Source organism: Drosophila miranda, chromosome XR, assembly GCF_003369915.1.
Source record: "Drosophila miranda strain MSH22 chromosome XR, D.miranda_PacBio2.1, whole genome shotgun sequence".
Taxonomy (NCBI): Eukaryota; Metazoa; Arthropoda; class Insecta; order Diptera; family Drosophilidae; genus Drosophila; species Drosophila miranda.
In genome coordinates this window covers 50,017,880-50,038,373 of record NC_046674.1, presented here as the reverse complement: position 1 = coordinate 50,038,373, position 20,494 = coordinate 50,017,880, and the positions used below count along the sequence as shown (strand labels likewise).

The 20,494-nt window shown below is 44.0% G+C and overlaps 1 protein-coding gene across 7 annotated transcripts in view; it reads right to left on the bottom strand.

The window, feature by feature from the left end:
- Nucleotides 1–20,494, bottom strand: part of LOC117186114 (rho GTPase-activating protein 26) — a 292,954-nt gene that overhangs the window by 217,805 nt on the left and 54,655 nt on the right. For all 7 annotated transcript variants that reach the window (XM_033386239.1, XM_033386233.1, XM_033386235.1 and 4 more), the window contains 2 exons: nt 259–416; nt 28–201 (listed from right to left, as the gene is read on the bottom strand). In XM_033386239.1, the coding sequence (XP_033242130.1) occupies nt 28–201; nt 259–416 (332 nt within the window). The remainder of the gene's footprint in view (nt 1–27; nt 202–258; nt 417–20,494) is intronic.

The window sequence follows — 20,494 nt, the reverse complement described above, 5'->3', positions numbered from 1 at the left end:
TTGATTGGAATATGTAATATTACTTACCTCCTGTATTGTGTTTTCGGGCTTTTTGGTTGACATGTTAAGAAAACGTTCCTGTGATTGACAAAACTTCTCTGTTTTCTTGTCGAACTTCTTCTTGTTCTCTTTGACGCCACCGATTTGCTTTTTTCGGAAGTCCTCCAGCGACTCGATAATATGCTTATCGGCTAAAGTAAGCTGTGTAAGATAAAGTGAATCTAAAGTTTATGATTTCCACACGTTCTGTAGGCTTACCATTTTCTCGCGCTCATCTTCAATATTACCAATAATTGCACCAAAACGTCTAAGGCTTTCGCAAATTACATTCTCATCATCCGTCTGTGCGGTGCCAATGCACTCAAAGTTAAAGTCGTTAAGTAAAATTGCTAATTGTTTCATTCGTGTAGAAAGTACTGAAAGTATATATGACATCAAGTAAAGCTTTAAACTACAGGTTTATTTATAATTAAAAAAAAGAAGTAAGTACGGCGCGCCATAGACATATACAAAGCTAATCTGAAGATGAAGATAAAGATCCCAAGTTTAGTAATAAAAGACCCAGACCCAGAACAAAAGATCACTACAATTTTTTTTAGTAAATTATGTATTTTTTTTTTTTGTATTTAATAGGCAATCGTTGCATACCGTTGTACCTCTACCTAGTGTACTTTCCTCGCAACACCACCGGTTTTTTTTTTTAAACAAAAAAACACAAACACATCAATTCTGTATTTGAAAGTTTTATATTTCCCAGACAGTAAGGTTAAGCTTCAAAATGAAGCCAATTGATAGCACATTCTTCAGTTTTTCAGAACTGAAAAGTTCCTGCTACACCGTGTTGCATAGTCAAATTATATGGAAAAACGAATGTTACCACCATATTAATCCAATTACGCCAGTGATTAGCTAAACAAAATCTCTGGCATCAGATAAACTTTTCTGATAGGCTTTCAAAATTTTTAATGAACTAAGGTTATTAGTCTTGAAACTGGGGGCCTTGAAAGTGGCTTTCTTGTTGTCCTTGGCGGGTAGCGGACGGTGCGCAACGATACGACGCACATCATTCCCCTTGCTCAAGTTGTACAGCTTATGGATCTTGTTGGCACGCTTGGGGCCCAGACGACGCATAGTGGCAATTTAGACGAAAAGAGGTGGCAAAAGTCAAAGATTTTCTTTTAACGTTTTAGATACAATAAGTACACGCATCCAATAGAGTATTTTCCAGAGCTTTTAAATATTAAACTTTCGAAACAATCGGCTTATGCACGAAAAACGGCCAAAAACGGCTCTCACAGCTCTTAAATTCCATTCAAAATCATATTTTGACCGTTTTTGTGAGGTTGTGGCAGGTAAATCGGTATAGAAGCTAAACGGCTCCGAAGCGCAGAAAGGGCTTTTAGACTAAGGTAATAAATAGTAGGTAGGAATATATTTTTGTAAAGTCCAGTCAAAGTTGAAAAACTGCTCAAAAGTTAGGTACTAATGAATCCTCAATATTAGAATAATTTTTCATTTCGCGATGTCAATTATGTTGTTGGTTATGAATGAATATGCAGGCTAGTATTTCTACCTTTACCTTTCTTTTTGACCGGGTTTTGCATGCAAGAATTAGATTTATGGAGTACATTTTTAGACTTGCATATACCATTCCGCGAGAGGGAGAAACTTTTGACAACAGCACGCCAGCCAAAGAAATACAAAAAAATTATTCAAGAACAATTCTTAGACAAACTATCACTGAAAGTGGACTGTCCCAAACAAGGATTTGGAAACACAAACGATGGAAACTTATCACTGACATTATTTGAGAAAAACGAAATTACTGCAGAAATAACTGGGGTGCATATTGAAATTATCAAAAGATTAGGTGTAATTTTGAAAATTTTAAGCTGCCGAGAAAAAATAAATACCTGCAAGACTGCAGAACTGTTATTGGAAAAATATCCTGAAAAGAAGCTAACTCCCCCGCTTCATAAAATTCTAGCACATGGTCAAATTTTAATTGAACATCAGAGCCTACCAGTTCGAGAAATGTCAGAGGAAACCCAGGAAATGAGAAACAAAGATTAAAAAACATACAGGAATATGAATACGTTCAAGACATCAGGAATTATGCAAAACCAAGACCTTTTCAACATTTTGGAAGCGTCTTCAGATCCATATATTTCATCCATTAGATATGTGAGATCATCTGGTCTGATGAGCTCGTGAGGTAGCTCAAGGGGGGCCTAGCTGAGGCCACCGGACGGGTCGCGGGTTGCGGATAGCGAACGGCCTACCTCGGTAGGTCAGCTGCGAATAAGCGGGCATCCCTCACGGGAGAGTACCGAAATAAGCAGTCCCGGACAGCCAGCGGGTGTTAGCTAGGTAGCAGCACTGACGATGCGCTTGTGGTGCCGCCTCAATAAGTAGCTCACACACTCCCATCCATACACGATACCTACCCACATCCCAACCCCCACACCCACCTCACACCGGGCCGGACTAAGTGTGTTACTCGACCCGTGGCGAGAGTCAGCCTGGCTGGGGGCCCGGTATAAAAACTAGCCCAGTCGCTAACGGAGGGCTCAGGGACTTGGCAGCCCCCCGTCTAATGATGCCTTACCCGGGCAACGTGGATCTCTGCCCGGGCTGACGTTTCCCTTTCTCTGCATCTCGTGGGAACAAGATGTACAACAACAAAAATAAAAACCAAAAAAACACAAAAAAAAAACAAATGAGTGCGGCGCTCCCCAAATGCCAACCGGGAGCAATCCCAAGCACGGAAAGACAGCGGCCCAAAGGCCTGGCCGAACCGGCTCTACAGCAGGGAATACCTGTAAGGTGGAAGGTGCCTGTGCGAACCCGAGGGGGTCCCATCCCGAATCCGGAATGGGTGGCAAGGTAACTCCCGAAGCTGACACCTTGGAAGGAAAGCAATACTGCGGCTGCCCAACCTTCTGGTAAAGCGGAGGCGGTTGACTTGCCGTCGACAAGCGCCCAAGCCAAAAGATACACGTATGCCGAAAAGAAGAGTGCAGGGCACATACTCCGTCGGCAACACGCCAGCAGTGAAGCCAGCCCATCAGCCGACTGGCTGAAGAAGGTGGAATGGGCTTCGCCCGTGCTCCCGGAGTTCACCTTGGAACAGAAAAAGGTGGCTCCCCAAGCCAAGAGGCAGCGCTCACAGGAGACACCGGGACCGGCAGCAAAGCGCTCCAGAGTGCTGCCAAATGTCTCTTTTGCGCAGATTGCCAAGGAGAGGACGCTAATCGGCGTCCTCGACAAAGGCAGCGCAGAGGGAAGAATCTCAAGGAGTCAGTGGAAGTGGGTGGAAGCGGCACTGGCCGACCGCTGCTTCGACCTCCTCGACGAAGACCCAGGACCGCCAGTTTGCAAGGACATGGGGTGGTTCCAGGGCAACGTCAAGATAATTGCCTGCGAAGACGAGCGCTCCGTAAAGCTTTATAAAGCGGCGGTAGCGCAGGTCGGCGAGGTCTATGCTGGGGCGAAACTCGTCGCAGTCGACTGGAGCGAGGTGCCCAGCAGACCGAGGGCCAGAATTTGGGTGCCGGCTACCTTCAAGGAGCCAGAACGCATCCTCAAGATGTTGCAAAGATGCAACCCAGGACTACCGACCTCGGATAGGAAGGTCGCTGGCCCCGATAGAGGCAGCAAAAGGAGAGCTTAACTTCGGCTTCAGCTCGGTCACTTTTAAGGTATACAAAGCGGACGCGGCGGCCGCGGCGCTTCCTGTCGTCAACCCAGACGTGCAGGATGTCGCTGCGGAGCTCGAAGCGCCTGACGACGAGCTGGAGCCAGACCAGGAAGGCTTCTCTTCGGAGACGGAGCTGATGCTCGACTTTGAGTCAATGTGCCGAGAGAGTCTCAGACGACTCGGACGCAGACATTACGGTGGTGGAGAATCTTGAAGATGGTCCTAAGGACCCTTCAAATAAATCTCCACCACTGTAAAGCAGCATCGGCTGCTCTCATACTCCGCTAAGACGCAAGCGGAGCCGGCGTAGTCCCGATCCAGGAGCCTTGCGTGGTAGGAAACAAGGTCTGTGGATTGGGGACGATGGAATACAAGATCATTGTATCCCAAAATGAAGGTAAAATCCGTACCTGCATACTTGCGAGAAAGCATTTAAATATCTTTCTGCTCCATAATTATAGCGATGGCGATAGCACGGCGGCAAGCCTAGAGCTAAACGGGAATCATCTCAGGTTGGTGGCGTTCTATATGGCCCACGAGGAGGATGATCCTCCCAACGACCTTGCTCGCAAAATAGCCAGGAACAGCGAAAGGACGGGCAAAGACCTACTTATAGGTTGTGATGCCAACGCCCACCACACCCAATGGGGGAGCAAGAACAAGAATGTAAGGGGTGAGTCACTGTTCAGCTTCATCCTGAACTCAAATGTATTCATTTGCAATCGGGGCAACGACCCCGATTAAAAATCGGCAGGAGGTCATTGACCTCACGCTGGTGTCAAACAAACTGCTAGACACAATCAAGAGCTGGAAAGTCCTAGGAGACCACTCCTTCTCAGACCACAGGTATATCGAGACGATATTATCCTTCGAGATCCCCAAACCCACCGACTATATCAACCCCAGAAAAGCCAACTGGGAAAAATATAGCACAACCCTGGAGAAACTACTCCCTCCTAACGCCCCTAATTGCCCGAACACGGAAGACAACCTAAACCGTCTTGTGAACAGGTTTACGGATGCGTGCAACAAAGCCTACAATGCAGCATGCCTTTCCACCAGACCAAGGGGGAAAAAGAAACCCCCCTGGTGGTCTAAGCAACTAGACACCCTTCGTAGAACTTATAGGACTCTATTCAATAGAGCCACAAGAGCTAAGGAGGATACTCACTGGGCAGACTATAAAACCAGTCTAGCACTATACAAAAAGGAAACGAGGAAGGCTAAAAGAGCCTCCGGGCAAAAATTTTGCTCCGATATCGAGGAAACTTCGGAGGCCGCAAGGCTCCGGAAAGTTCTCTCAAAAACTACCCCTTCGGTAGGTTACCTCAGTAAGGAGTCCCTACACATTCTGCTCGACACGCATTTCCCCGGATGCACAACCGCCGAGCCGACACACCTCCAAGGAGAGGGATCGGTAGAATCGATGGACCATATCCTTACAAAACGGAACATAAGTTGGGCAGCAAACAGCTTCAACCCGTTTAAATCGCCAGGCCCGGACCAGGTAATCCCGGCCCAACTTCAGAAGGCCGGGGATACGGCCATCAACTGGCTACATAGTATCTTCCGAAAGATACTGGCGGTATGAACAATACCGCAAGCATGGCTTAAGGCTAGGATACAAAGCCTCACACTCAACCCCGAAAGACTTTAGACCAATCAGTTTATCGTCTTTCCTACTCAAAACCTTTGAGAGACTTATCGGGTTACAATTACGGACAACCATAGGTCCCCAGCTGTACTCAAGTGCGCAGCATGCCTACCGGAATGGAAAATCCACGGAAACGGCACTTCATGAAGTGATCTCGAGTGTAGAAAAATCGCTGCATCTCAAAGAATACTCATTTATAGCCTTTCTCGATATCAAGGGAGGCTTCAACAACGTCATACCGGGCGCTTTTACAGAAGCCCTGACTGACCTGGGGGTGGACCGTCACTTGGTGATGCTCATTGATCAATTGCCCATACGCAGGACGGTAAAATCATCGATGGGATCGTCCACCCAGTCATGGTATGTCAACAGAGGAACCCCGCAAGGGGGAGTTCTGTCTCCTCTTCTGTGGAACATGGCAGTCAATAAGATTCTATGCGACCTGAAAGAGGGGGGCTGCAAAGTAGTGGCATACGCGGACGACGTTGCAATTATCTTCGCGGGGAAATACCCCCAAACACTATGCGACCTAATGACCGCAAAGCTTGCTCGATTGTCCGGATGGACAGAGTCGCGCGGATTGGGACTAAATCCCTCGAAAACGGAACTCGTGTTATTCACAAAAAAATACAAGGTCACGCCCCTCAAACCCCCAATACTAAATGGATACAGGCTCTCCTTCAGCGACAGTGCCAGTTACTTAGGGTTGGTAATTGACAAAAAGCTTAACTGGAACCTGAATGTCAAGGATAGGGTGAAGAAGGCAACGACAGCACTCTACACTTGCAAAAAAGCTATCGGCCTAAAGTGGGGCATGAACCCAAGCATAGTCCTATGGATATATCTGGCAATAGTCAGACCTATAATACTCTACGGAGTTACTTTCTGGTGGCCTGCCCTAACAAAAAGGACGATCATCAATCAGCTGGGCAAGGTTCAGCGAACGGCCATAAGCATCTTCACGGATGGCTCAAAGCTGGACGGCAGGGTTGGAGGAGAAATCTACTCTGAACAGCTAAACATAAGGCAATCTTTCAGGCTCCCGGATCATTGTAGCGTCTTCCAAGCGGAAGTTACAGCAATCAGGGAGGCTCTGTACTGCCTTCACACGGTTACCACCACGGCAAACAATCTAAACATCTACAGCGATAGCCAAGCTGCGATCAGATCACTTAACGCGATCTCCTCGAACTCGGCTACTGTGGCGAAGTGCCGCAGATCTCTTCACGAGATGGCTCAGCAATTTGCTATCAGCCTTATATGGGTCCCGGGCCACCGGGACATCGAGGGCAACTGCATAGCGGACGAGCTGGCCAGATCTGGTACTACGACCCCCCTTCTCCAAGATAAGGAGGATGTTTTGTATGCCTATGGCCACCTGCAAGCTCATCATAAAAGAGCAGTACATGCGACTAATAGACAACAAGTGGCAAATAGGGCCACGTTGTCGCACAGCTCGGCAAACATGGCCGACCATAGATAAGAAGCGCACCGCAGAGCTCTGCAAACTAGGCAGGGAAAGGTGCAGCGCAGTCATACGTTCCCTCACAGGACACTGGCTAGTAGGAACCCACGCAAGTAGGCTGGGTGCCCCATACAATGATTTCTGCCGCAGCTGCAGAGACGAGGACGAGGAGGAGACAGTGGAACACCTGTTCTGTTCCTGTCCAGCTCTTAGCAGAAGGAGGCTGCATCACTTGGGCTCCGCCTTTCTGAACGACATCTCGGAGATGTCCACGCTGTGTCCCAGAAAGATCGCAAACTTTATAAGAGCATCTGGATGGGACAACTGTTGACATGAAATCTCACTGCAGGGAGGGAATGGAGCGGTATCACAACGGGCAGAAACCGGCCTAAGTGTGCCGGGCTCCGAGCGAGCCTGGCAGCCGCCTCTACCTAACCTAACCTAACCTATGTGAGATCACAAATTAAATCAGCAAGCAGTTATTCTTCAGAAATGATAAGTTTATTAGATATTTCTCCTACTAAACAGGAAGTAGAGGATTATTTTACAGAAAAAAACAAAAAGCCAACCATTTAAAAAAAAAAAAAAAAAAAAAAAAAAAAAAGTTTTCTTGTTTTAAATTTATTTAAATTAGGTTAAGTTGAAAATTAAATAAAAAATAATATTTTATGGTAAAAGCCAGCATTAAAAGTACTTTACATAGGAAATGCACCGGCAACAAAGTTCAACTTAAACCCATTATTGTAAAGCTTTTAGACACTGTAGCATAATTTACTTAAGCAGATTAAATTTTGAAAAAGTTTTCTTTCAAATGCAGTTTGTTTCATGAAGATATTTGTATTTGTTCAGAAGTTATTATTTTAGCAAGCTGAAACGGCGGAATTTCCCACTGTGCGTCGTGATAATCCACAAGGACAACATTCCGTTTCAAGCGTGTTATTAGGAATCGTCACTATAAACCATACTTCGCAAAGAAGTTCTGACCTTTTTTCGTATAAAAAGTGTCTTTATCAAACACGTCTGATTGCATTGATAGTTCACCAAATACTAACACATTTCTATTGCAAAAATTTAATCCCCTTAAATTTCCGCAGAAAGGGAATTCCCCTCCATTTTTGCTATCTTCAATTGCTCTGGCCAGTAAATTTCCTTGTATGTACTGTCAAAAAGGCCAACAATTATTCGGACACATTTTATTTTGTACGAAAAAAACTTATTGTCACCAATTTTTTTTTATTTCAATATTTGGCGGGGCCGCCCTTAGCTTCAATAACAGCTTTTAGACGTCGGGCCATACTTTTTACCAAATAATTGGTTTTATTTGGATAAATTTTCTCCCATTCCGTCATCAGAGCCGTTTTAAGGGTTTCCTTGGGGGAAATTTTATGTTTCCATATTTTTTTTTTCAGCAAATCCCAAACATGCTTTATGGGGTTCAGATCTGGTGACTGCAGCGGCGTTTTTAACTGCTTGCACTGATACAACAGCCATTCTTGAACCAAATACGAGGTATGTTTGGGGTCATTGTCTTGTTGAAACAAGAAATTCTTCGCTTCAAGACCCAATTTTTCGACACTCGGCATTAAATTGTCACTCAAAATTTTCTTGTAGATGTGTTTGTCCATCTTGGTCTCAATAAACACCATTAGCCCAGGTCCAGCTGTTGGTATACACCCCCAAACCACTACATTTCCACCGCCATGCTTCACTGTTGGGATAAGGTTTTTCTCTTTCATGGCTTGATTCTCCTTTCTCCATACTTTGGATGGTCCATCATATCCGAATATATTATATTTAGACTCATCACTAAATATAACATTCTCCCAAAAAGAATCTGGCTTACTTAAGTGAAGTTTGGCGAACTCCAATCTTTTTTTTTTCACATCGGACATGAATGGTTTTCGGCGAGCAACTCTGCCATGTAATCCAGCCCTATGTAGGCAGTTACGAACAAGTTGAGCAGAAACTTTTTTTTGGTTGCTTTCTTCAATGGATTGGCAAAGTGCGCTGTTGACGAAATTCGTGGATTTTTTGAACTATCGACACGACTTCTCGCTCTTCCCGAGGTGTTAAAATTTTGGGTCTTCCAGCGAACTTGTGCTTTGCAACCAAATCTCCTGTGTTTATGTAATTTTTAGTTACGCTGTGTACGGTAGAATGCGCTTTGCCAATAAGTCTTCCGATTTCACGAACACTGCGATTTTCTAAATACAATTTTTATATGGTTTTGCGCAAATCTACTAACAAATCTTCGCCCCGACCCATTTTGTCCACGCTAAGCAAAACCACGAGCAAAACTAAGTCAAAGTTAAATACTTTTCAAGTTATTTATAAAGAAAGTTGATATAGACGAGTGTCCGAATAAATGTTGTGCTGACTGTATGTATACGCAAAAATACGAAAGAGAAACAAATATGTACATATTCTCGTTATGCTCCTTCTTTTTTTCGTTTGGTTTCCAGCTGTTTGTGAGCTGTGTGTGTTTTTATATATTTGTGTTGTGTTATTTCGAACCGTGTTAAATGGAATAAAACCGTGTAAAACAATAAAAAATAAACCGTGTTATTTCAAAACCGTGTAAAAACCGAATTAGGTGCAGTTTTCTTTTTAATTAATTTATTTTAAATTAAGCTTTACAACTAATAGAGAATTTAAGTTTGGTAAATTTAAGTCGCACTCTAAATATTTCACCATGTTTATTTGTCAACTGGTGTTTCAAGTTTGTATAATGATTACCAGCTAATTTTACCACGCATACTTTACACACTGATCTATTGTCAAATGAATTAAATGTAAAAAATGTATTTACTTTTGTATTACTTTCACGGCCCATTTTGCAAATAAATTAGATCAATGTTTACAAGCGAAACACCTACGAGATGAGGTGAAAGGCATGGATCCTTCCACGGGGGGAATATGTTCGGGCGAAGCCCGAGTGTAAATTCTTTACTCGTCTTTCTATTTCCTATCCTATTCATTTTCTGTACCATTTTGGTCATTATACTAAGCTAACGTAACGTAAGCGTAGCTTTATCTATGCTCGCTCAGCATCATGCTCTCATTTCATCATCTATTCTTTATCTATGCACGCTCTTGTTATCTTTTCTTTACTATGTCGTCGCTAAGCCGTCAGCAGCTGCGCCTGCTCCTGGCAGTTACCACTTGATATTGTTTGAGAACAGACCTTTTTTGTCTTAAAGCTATTAATTTGGCTCGAGATCGGCTCGCTTGCCTCATCAGAGTGTGAATCATCACTACTTTTGTAAAGGACTCTGCCATCTTCGGCCACCCTCAAATTACCAAATTACTGTGAAAATTATCCACTAAACATAACTGTTCGAAAGCGAAGCGGTTATTTTCCATTTCGTCGCGCGCTTGCTCACAAGCACTAATACAGCTACGTGCATTAGCGGCTTCAGGTTCGCTGCACTTGCGCTTGCATACCAAAAAATCAAACGGTTGGTTCTTCTATTCTTCTTTGTGCTTTGCTCGCTGCTGCCTGTCGAAAATGGATGAGTCCAATGACTTGACGGAAAACAGGGTGTCTTTTTACAAACGAAAGGCACTCTCAATATACAACAAAGCCGTTTCACTTCGAGAGACGACATTGAGTGACGAAACCAACCCAATCAATGAAGATGCGCTAAGTTTTCATTTCAAATTCTTGTAAAAAATGTCCGACTCATTTAATGTTACTCATTCTAATGTAGAAGAGCTTGATGTGAACGAAATTGGCAGCGAACTTAGGAATAATTTTGAGGATTTGGCTATGGAAATCGAAGTTCGCATTCGCAGAATATGCCGCATCACTCAACGATACGACCCGAGCTCAACGTTACTGCCTCCGGAAATGTACGGTCACGATATCATATTTCTGACATTAAACCTTCCACTTTCCGTGAAGGTTATACTGAGTGGGCAGACTTTCACTCGATGTTTAGCACAGTAATAGATCAGGAGACCTTTCTATCAAAGATTGAGAAGTTCCAGCACCTGCGCTCATGTTTGGATGGACCTGCCCTGGAGGCTGTTCGCTCTTTGGAAGTATCGGAGAGCAATTATGATATTGCATTGGACATTTTAAACAATCGTTTCAATAATAAACGTTTAATCTTTCAGGCACCCGTCGCTGAGATTCTGAGGGTCGATGGTCGATGGGTACCATGGAGGAAATAGCAAGATGCATCATCGTTCACTCCACATACAAGTATCTCGACTCTGATACCAGGACCAAATGGGAGGACCTCTCGCCCCCGAATGTTATACCAACATGGGACCATTTTTCGGTTTTTTTGGAGAGGAGCATCATACCCTTTTAAATATGAACAATCCGCTGCCTACGTCATTTATCTCAGAACCAACGAACGCTACTACGTCTCCTATTCAGACAGACTCATGCTCAGGCCCCAATCTTCCAAGTCCTCTTGTTGTCGCTTCATCACCATGCTCGCCTCCTGCTCAGAATCTTAGCTCATACGTAGTGCTTCTAGCCACGAAATTCATTATGATAACGAGTCGATTTGGTGATCTTCTTCCTTGCCGGGTTCTTCTGGATTCAGGCTCTCACATTAATTTAATAACGTCTCGTTTTGCTCAGAAGCTTCAGCTGAAACGAGCCAAAGGGTCGGTATCAGTATCCGGTGTCGGTGCTGATTCTGCATTTCACACGGAAGGTTTAGTTAATTTAGTCATGCGATCCTGGACTTCCGATTACTCCACTAGTCTCAGCTCTCGTTGCTCCACGTATTACAGGAAACCAGCCTGCTTCTTCATTTGATGTATCCAAATGGGAAATACCATCCAATATCAGCCTTGCTGACCCACACTTCAACAAATCGCAGCTCATCGATGTACTTATTGGAGCCAGATTATTTTACGACATTACATGCGTTGGACAGATTAAATTGGAGAGGGGACTTCCTATAAAAAATAAAACCCGTCTCGGCTATGTTTTCACAGGTGGAGGTCATTACTCCCACAGCTCAGTGCTCCTAGCTGCCTCTAGATCGACAGAATTGAGTCAAACGCCTACCGTTGGTTTGGATGAGCTAGTGCGAAGGTTCTCGGAAGTGGTAAACTGTCACGGTTCCGCTACAGAAGCAACAAAGGAGGACATTGCTTGCGAGGAACATTTTAAAAAACATTGCGGTCGGCTTCCAAGCGGCGAGTACTGCGTTCAATTGCCTTTAAAGCTGAGTGACAGTCTTCTTGGAGATTCAAATCAACAAGCCTATCGCAGATTACTTAATCTAGAGCGCAAGCTGGTTTACAAGCCTCTTATCAAGGCCCAATATGCAGCATTTATAAAAGGAATACCTCGATTTGAATCACATGTCCCCTGTCAAAAGTGACTCACTTAAACAATGCAAATTTTTTTCTTCCTCATCACTGCGTCTTAAGAGAAAACAAAACCACCACAAAACTCCGAGTAGTTTTCGACGGATCCGCTTGTACATTTACAGGTTAATCCCCTTAACGATTTATTGATGTCAGGCCCAACAATTCAGCCAAAGTTAGTTACGACTCTTCTCCGATTTTGTACCGTTCGTATAGCGTTGACTGGTGACATTTTTAAAATGTATAGATGCGTCCGTGTCTCGCCCCAAGATAGTTTTCTGCAGTGCATACTGTGGCGTGACTCACCCCTCGAGGAGCTAAGAACATTCAAACTGGAAACCGTGACCTATGGAACGAAACTAGCAGCATTTCTGGACGTCCGTTCTATGCACCAACTAGCGGCAGACGAGAGTTCTTCATATCCAATTGGATCTGAAGTTGTGCTGCGGGACTTTTACGTGGATGATTTGCTAACGGTGGGAGATACTACAAATGAGGTGCTGGATATAATTCGCCAGGTGTCAGGACTCTTAGCCAAAGGAAATTTCAAAATCAGGAAATGGTGTTCCAACGATACATTGTACTCGATCAAACACCCAGTGAAGATAGGGAAACATTTGTTAAATTTACTGATGGCTGCGAAGTAACTAAGACTAGTAACTAGGTTTAGCATGGAATCCCACTTCGGATGAGCTATTAGTTTCATTCTGTCCCAATCAAGTCCCTTCGAAACCAACTAAGCGAGTTGTATTGTCAACTATTGCACGAACTTATGATGCACTCGGACTTATAGGGCCACTAATTACCAAAGCAAAAATACAGCAGCTGTGGAAAGAAAAGCTTCATTGGGATGAAAGTCTGCCAGTCTCCTTACGCACAACTTGGATCGACTTTATTCAGCAGTTTGACTCTATGCAACAAATTTCTTTCCGGCGCCTCTCGTTCCTTCGAAGTAGAAACCTTGAAATGCATGGATTTTGTGATGCCAGCATGAGTGCTTATGGAGCTTGCATCTACGGTGTTTCGCAAGGCGACAATGGAGTCAAGGCAAATCTTTTATCTTCCAGATCTCGCGTAGCGCCCCTGAAGACTATCACAATACAAAAGTTGGAATTATGTGGTGCAGCCCTTCTCGCTCAGCTTATGCATGAAGTGTCTTTGATGAACTTCAATTGCTCTTATTATTGCTGGTGTGACTCCATAGTCGTTTTGGCTTGGATCAAGAATCAGCCATTCAACTTTAATGTATTTGTCGCTAATAGAATTTCTGTTATTCAGGAACTCACATCTGGAACTCACATCTTATTTAACCAGCCTTCAAGAAAGAACGAAATGGCGCACCCGGAATCCTGAGCTTCACGTCAATGATGTCGTTCTTGTTAAGGACGAGAACTTCCCTCCGCTGAAGTGGCCTCTAGCGAGAATCCTCGAGCTCATCCCAGGAGCTGATGGCGTTTCTTGAGTCGCCTTGATCAGGTGTAAATTCTTTACTCGTCTTTCTATTTCCTATCCTATTCATTTTCTGTACCATTTTGGTCATTATACTAAGCTAACGTAACGTAAGCGTAGCTTTATCTATGCTCGCTCAGCATCATGCTCTCATTTCATCATCTATTCTTTATCTATGCACGCTCTTGTTATCTTTTCTTTACTATGCCGTCGCTAAGCCGTCAGCAGCTGCGCCTGCTCCTGGCAGTTACCACTTGATATTGTTTGAGAACAGACCTTTTTTGTCTTAAAGCTATTAATTTGGCTCGAGATCGGCTCGCTTGCCTCATCAGAGTGTGTATCATCACTACTTTTGTAAAGGACTCTGCCATCTTCGGCCACCCTCAAATTACCAAATTACTGTGAAAATTATCCACTAAACATAACTGTTCGAAAGCGAAGCGGTTATTTTCCATTTCGTCGCGCGCTTGCTCACAAGCACTAATACAGCTACGTGCATTAGCGGCTTCAGGTTCGCTGCACTTGCGCTTGCATACCAAAAAATCAAACGGTTGGTTCTTCTATTCTTCTTTGTGCTTTGCTCGCTGCTGCCTGTCGGAAATGGATGAGTCCAATGACTTGACGGAAAACAGGGTGTCTTTTTACAAACGAAAGGCACTCTCAATATACAACAAAGCCGTTTCACTTCGAGAGACGACATTGAGTGACGAAACCAACCCAATCAATGAAGATGCGCTAAGTTTTCATTTCAAATTCTTGTAAAAAATGTCCGACTCATTTAATGTTACTCATTCTAATGTAGAAGAGCTTGATGTGAACGAAATTGGCAGCGAACTTAGCAATAATTTTGAGGATTTGGCTATGGAAATCGAAGTTCGCATTCGCAGAATATGCCGCATCACTCAACGATACGACCCGAGCTCAACGTTACTGCCTCCGGAAATGTACGGTCACGATATCATATTCCTGAAATTAAACCTTCCACTTTCCGTGAAGGTTATACTGAGTGGGCAGACTTTCACTCGATGTTTAGCACAGTAATAGATCAGGAGACCTTTCTATCAAAGATTGAGAAGTTCCAGCACCTGCGCTCATGTTTGGATGGACCTGCCCTGGAGGCTGTTCGCTCTTTGGAAGTATCGGAGAGCAATTATGATATTGCATTGGACATTTTAAACAATCGTTTCAATAATAAACGTTTAATCTTTCAGGCACCCGTCGCTGAGATTCTGAGGGTCGATGGTCGATGGGTACCATGGAGGAAATAGCAAGATGCATCATCGTTCACTCCACATACAAGTATCTCGACTCTGATACCAGGACCAAATGGGAGGACCTCTCGCCCCCGAATGTTATACCAGCATGAGACCATTTTTCGGTTTTTTTGGAGAGGAGCATCATACCCTTTTAAATATGAACAATCCGCTGCCTACGTCATTTATCTCAGAACCAACGAACGCTACTACGTCTCCTATTCAGACAGACTCATGCTCAGGCCCCAATCTTCCAAGTCCTCTTGTTGTCGCTTCATCACCATGCTCGCCTCCTGCTCAGAATCTTAGCTCATACGTAGTGCTTCTAGCCACGAAATTCATTATGATAACGAGTCGATTTGGTGATCTTCTTCCTTGCCGGGTTCTTCTGGATTCAGGCTCTCACATTAATTTAATAACGTCTCGTTTTGCTCAGAAGCTTCAGCTGAAACGAGCCAAAGGGTCGGTATCAGTATCCGGTGTCGGTGCTGATTCTGCATTTCACACGGAAGGTTTAGTTAATTTAGTCATGCGATCCTGGACTTCCGATTACTCCACTAGTCTCAGCTCTCGTTGCTCCACGTATTACAGGAAACCAGCCTGCTTCTTCATTTGATGTATCCAAATGGGAAATACCATCCAATATCAGCCTTGCTGACCCACACTTCAACAAATCGCAGCTCATCGATGTACTTATTGGAGCCAGATTATTTTACGACATTTCATGCGTTGGACAGATTAAATTGGAGAGGGGACTGACTTCCTATACAAAATAAAACCCGTCTCGGCTATGTTTTCACAGGTGGAGGTCATTACTCCCACAGCTCAGTGCTCCTAGCTGCCTCTAGATCGACAGAATTGAGTCAAACGCCTACCGTTGGTTTGGATGAGCTAGTGCGAAGGTTCTCGGAAGTGGTAAACTGTCACGGTTCCGCTACAGAAGCAACAAAGGAGGACATTGCTTGCGAGGAACATTTTAAAAAACATTGCGGTCGGCTTCCAAGCGGCGAGTACTGCGTTCAATTGCCTTTAAAGCTGAGTGACAGTCTTCTTGGAGATTCAAATCAACAAGCCTATCGCAGATTACTCAATCTAGAGCGCAAGCTGGTTCACAAGCCTCTTATCAAGGCCCAATATGCCGAATTTATAAAAGGAATACCTCGATTTGAATCACATGTCCCCTGTCAAAAGTGACTCACTTAAACAATGCAAATTTTTTTCTTCCTCATCACTGCGTCTTAAAAGAAAACAAAACCACCACAAAACTCCGAGTAGTTTTCGACGGATCCGCTTGTACATTTACAGGTTAATCCCCTTAACGATTTATTGATGTCAGGCCCAACAATTCAGCCAAAGTTAGTTACGACTCTTCTCCGATTTTGTACCGTTCGTATAGCGTTGACTGGTGACATTTTTAATATGTATAGATGCGTCCGTGTCTCGCCCCAAGATAGTTTTCTGCAGTGCATACTGTGGCGTGACTCACCCCTCGAGGAGCTAAGAACATTCACAGAACTGGAAATCGTGACCTATGGAACGAAACTAGCAGCATTTCTGCACCAACTAGCGGCAGACGAGAGTTCTTCATATCCAATTGGCTCTGAAGTTGTGCTGCGGGACTTTTACGTGGATGATTTTCTAACGGTGGGAGATACTACAAATGAGGTGCTGGATATAATTCGCCAGGTGTCAGGACTCTTAGCCAAAGGAAATTTCAAAATCAGGAAATGGTGTTCCAACGATACATTGTACTCGATCAAACACCCAGTGAAGATAGGGAAACATTTGTTAAATTTACTGATGGCTGCGAAGTAACTAAGACTAGTAACTAGGTTTAGCATGGAATCCCACTTCGGATGAGCTATTAGTTTCATTCTGTCCCAATCAAGTCCCTTCGAAACCAACTAAGCGAGTTGTATTGTCAACTATTGCACGAACTTATGATGCACTCGGACTTATAGGGCCACTAATTACCAAAGCAAAAATACAGCAGCTGTGGAAAGAAAAGCTTCATTGGGATGAAAGTCTGCCAGTCTCCTTACGCACAACTTGGATCGACTTTATTCAGCAGTTTGACTCTATGCAACAAATTTCTTTCCGGCGCCTCTCGTTCCTTCGAAGTAGAAACCTTGAAATGCATGGATTTTGTGATGCCAGCATGAGTGCTTATGGAGCTTGCATCTACGGTGTTTCGCAAGGCGACAATGGAGTCAAGGCAAATCTTCTATCTTCCAGATCTCGCGTAGCGCCCCTGAAGACTATCACAATACAAAAGTTGGAATTATGTGGTGCAGCCCTTCTCGCTCAGCTTATGCATGAAGTGTCTTTGATGAACTTCAATTGCTCTTATTATTGCTGGTGTGACTCCATAGTCGTTTTGGCTTGGATCAAGAATCAGCCATTCAACTTTAATGTATTTGTCGCTAATAGAATTTCTGTTATTCAGGAACTCACATCTGGAACTCACATCTTATTTAACCAGCCTTCAAGAAAGAACGAAATGGCGCACCCGGAATCCTGAGCTTCACGTCAATGATGTCGTTCTTGTTAAGGACGAGAACTTCCCTCCGCTGAAGTGGCCTCTAGCGAGAATCCTCGAGCTCATCCCAGGAGCTGATGGCGTTTCTTGAGTCGCCTTGATCAGGTGTAAATTCTTTACTCGTCTTTCTATTTCCTATCCTATTCATTTTCTGTACCATTTTGGTCATTATACTAAGCTAACGTAACGTAAGCGTAGCTTTATCTATGCTCGCTCAGCATCATGCTCTCATTTCATCATCTATTCTTTATCTATGCACGCTCTTGTTATCTTTTCTTTACTATGCCGTCGCTAAGCCGTCAGCAGCTGCGCCTGCTCCTGGCAGTTACCACTTGATATTGTTTGAGAACAGACCTTTTTTGTCTTAAAGCTATTAATTTGGCTCGAGATCGGCTCGCTTGCCTCATCAGAGTGTGTATCATCACTACTTTTGTAAAGGACTCTGCCATCTTCGGCCATCCTCAAATTACCAAATTACTGTGAAAATTATCCACTAAACATAACTGTTCGAAAGCGAAGCGGTTATTTTCCATTTCGTCGCGCGCTTGCTCACAAGCACTAATACAGCTACGTGCATTAGCGGCTTCAGGTTCGCTGCACTTGCGCTTGCATACCAAAAAATCAAACGGTTGGTTCTTCTATTCTTCTTTGTGCTTTGCTCGCTGCTGCCTGTCGGAAATGGATGAGTCCAATGACTTGACGGAAAACAGGGTGTCTTTTTACAAACGAAAGGCACTCTCAATATACAACAAAGCCGTTTCACTTCGAGAGACGACATTGAGTGACGAAACCAACCCAATCAATGAAGATGCGCTAAGTTTTCATTTCAAATTCTTGTAAAAAATGTCCGACTCATTTAATGTTACTCATTCTAATGTAGAAGAGCTTGATGTGAACGAAATTGGCAGCGAACTTAGCAATAATTTTGAGGATTTGGCTATGGAAATCGAAGTTCGCATTCGCAGAATATGCCGCATCACTCAACGATACGACCCGAGCTCAACGTTACTGCCTCCGGAAATGTACGGTCACGATATCATATTCCTGAAATTAAACCTTCCACTTTCCGTGAAGGTTATACTGAGTGGGCAGACTTTCACTCGATGTTTAGCACAGTAATAGATCAGGAGACCTTTCTATCAAAGATTGAGAAGTTCCAGCACCTGCGCTCATGTTTGGATGGACCTGCCCTGGAGGCTGTTCGCTCTTTGGAAGTATCGGAGAGCAATTATGATATTGCATTGGACATTTTAAACAATCGTTTCAATAATAAACGTTTAATCTTTCAGGCACCCGTCGCTGAGATTCTGAGGGTCGATGGTCGATGGGTACCATGGAGGAAATAGCAAGATGCATCATCGTTCACTCCACATACAAGTATCTCGACTCTGATACCAGGACCAAATGGGAGGACCTCTCGCCCCCGAATGTTATACCAACATGGGACCACTTTTCGGTTTTTTTGGAGAGGAACATCATACCCTTTTAAATATGAACAATCCGCTGCCTACGTCATTTATCTCAGAACCAACGAACGCTACTACGTCTCCTATTCAGACAGAGACTCATGCTCAGGCCCCAATCCTTCAAGTCCTCTTGTTGTCGCTTCATCACCATGCTCGCCTCCTGCTCAGAATCTTAGCTCATACGTAGTGCTTCTAGCCACGAAATTCATTATGATAACGAGTCGATTTGGTGATCTTCTTCCTTGCCGGGCTCTTCTGGATTCAGGCTCTCACATTAATTTAATAACGTCTCGTTTTGCTCAGAAGCTTCAGCTGAAACGAGCCAAAGGGTCGGTATCAGTATCCGGTGTCGGTGCTGATTCTGCATTTCACACGGAAGGTTTAGTTAATTTAGTCATGAGATCCTGGACTTCCGATTACTCCACTAGTCTCAGCTCTCGTTGCTCCACGTATTACAGGAAACCAGCCTGCTTCTTCATTTGATGTATCCAAATGGGAAATACCATCCAATATCAGCCTTGCTGACCCACACTTCAACAAATCGCAGCTCATCGATGTACTTATTGGAGCCAGATTATTTTACGACATTTCATGCGTTGGACAGATTAAATTGGAGAGGGGACTGACTTCCTATACAAAATAAAACCCGTCTCGGCTATGTTTTCACAGGTGGAGGTCATTACTCCCACAGCTCAGTGCTCCTAGCTGCCTCTAGATCGACAGAATTGAGTCAAACGCCTACCGTTGGTTTGGATGAGCTAGTGCGAAGGTTCTCGGAAGTGGTAAACTGTCACGGTTCCGCTACAGAAGCAACAAAGGAGGTCATTGCTTGCGAGGAACATTTTAAAAAACATTGCGGTCGGCTTCCAAGCGGCGAGTACTGCGTTCAATTGCCTTTAAAGCTGAGTGACAGTCTTCTTGGAGATTCAAATCAACAAGCCTATCGCAGATTACTCAATCTAGAGCGCAAGCTGGTTCACAAGCCTCTTATCAAGGCCCAATATGCCGCATTTATAAAAGGAATACCTCGATTTGAATCACATGTCCCCTGTCAAAAGTGACTCACTTAAACAATGCAAATTTTTTTCTTCCTCATCACTGCGTCTTAAGAGAAAACAAAACCACCACAAAACTCCGAGTAGTTTTCGACGGATCCGCTTGTACATTTACAGGTTAATCCCCTTAACGATTTATTGATGTCAGGCCCAACAATTCAGCCAAAGTTAGTTACGACTCTTCTCCGATTTCCTACCGTTCGTATAGCGTTGACTGGTGACATTTTTAAAATGTATAGATGCGTCCGTGTCTCGCCCCAAGATAGTTTTCTGCAGTGCATACTGTGGCGTGACTCACCCCTCGAGGAGCTAAGAACATTCAAACTGGAAACCGTGACCTATGGAACGAAACTAGCAGCATTTCTGGCCGTCCGTTCTATGCACCAACTAGCGGCAGACGAGAGTTCTCCATATCCAATTGGCTCTGAAGTTGTGCTGCGGGACTTTTACGTGGATGATTTGCTAACGGTGGGAGATACTACAAATGAGGTGCTGGATATAATTCGCCAGGTGTCAGGACTCTTAGCCAAAGGAAATTTCAAAATCAGGAAATGGTGTTCCAACGATACATTGTAC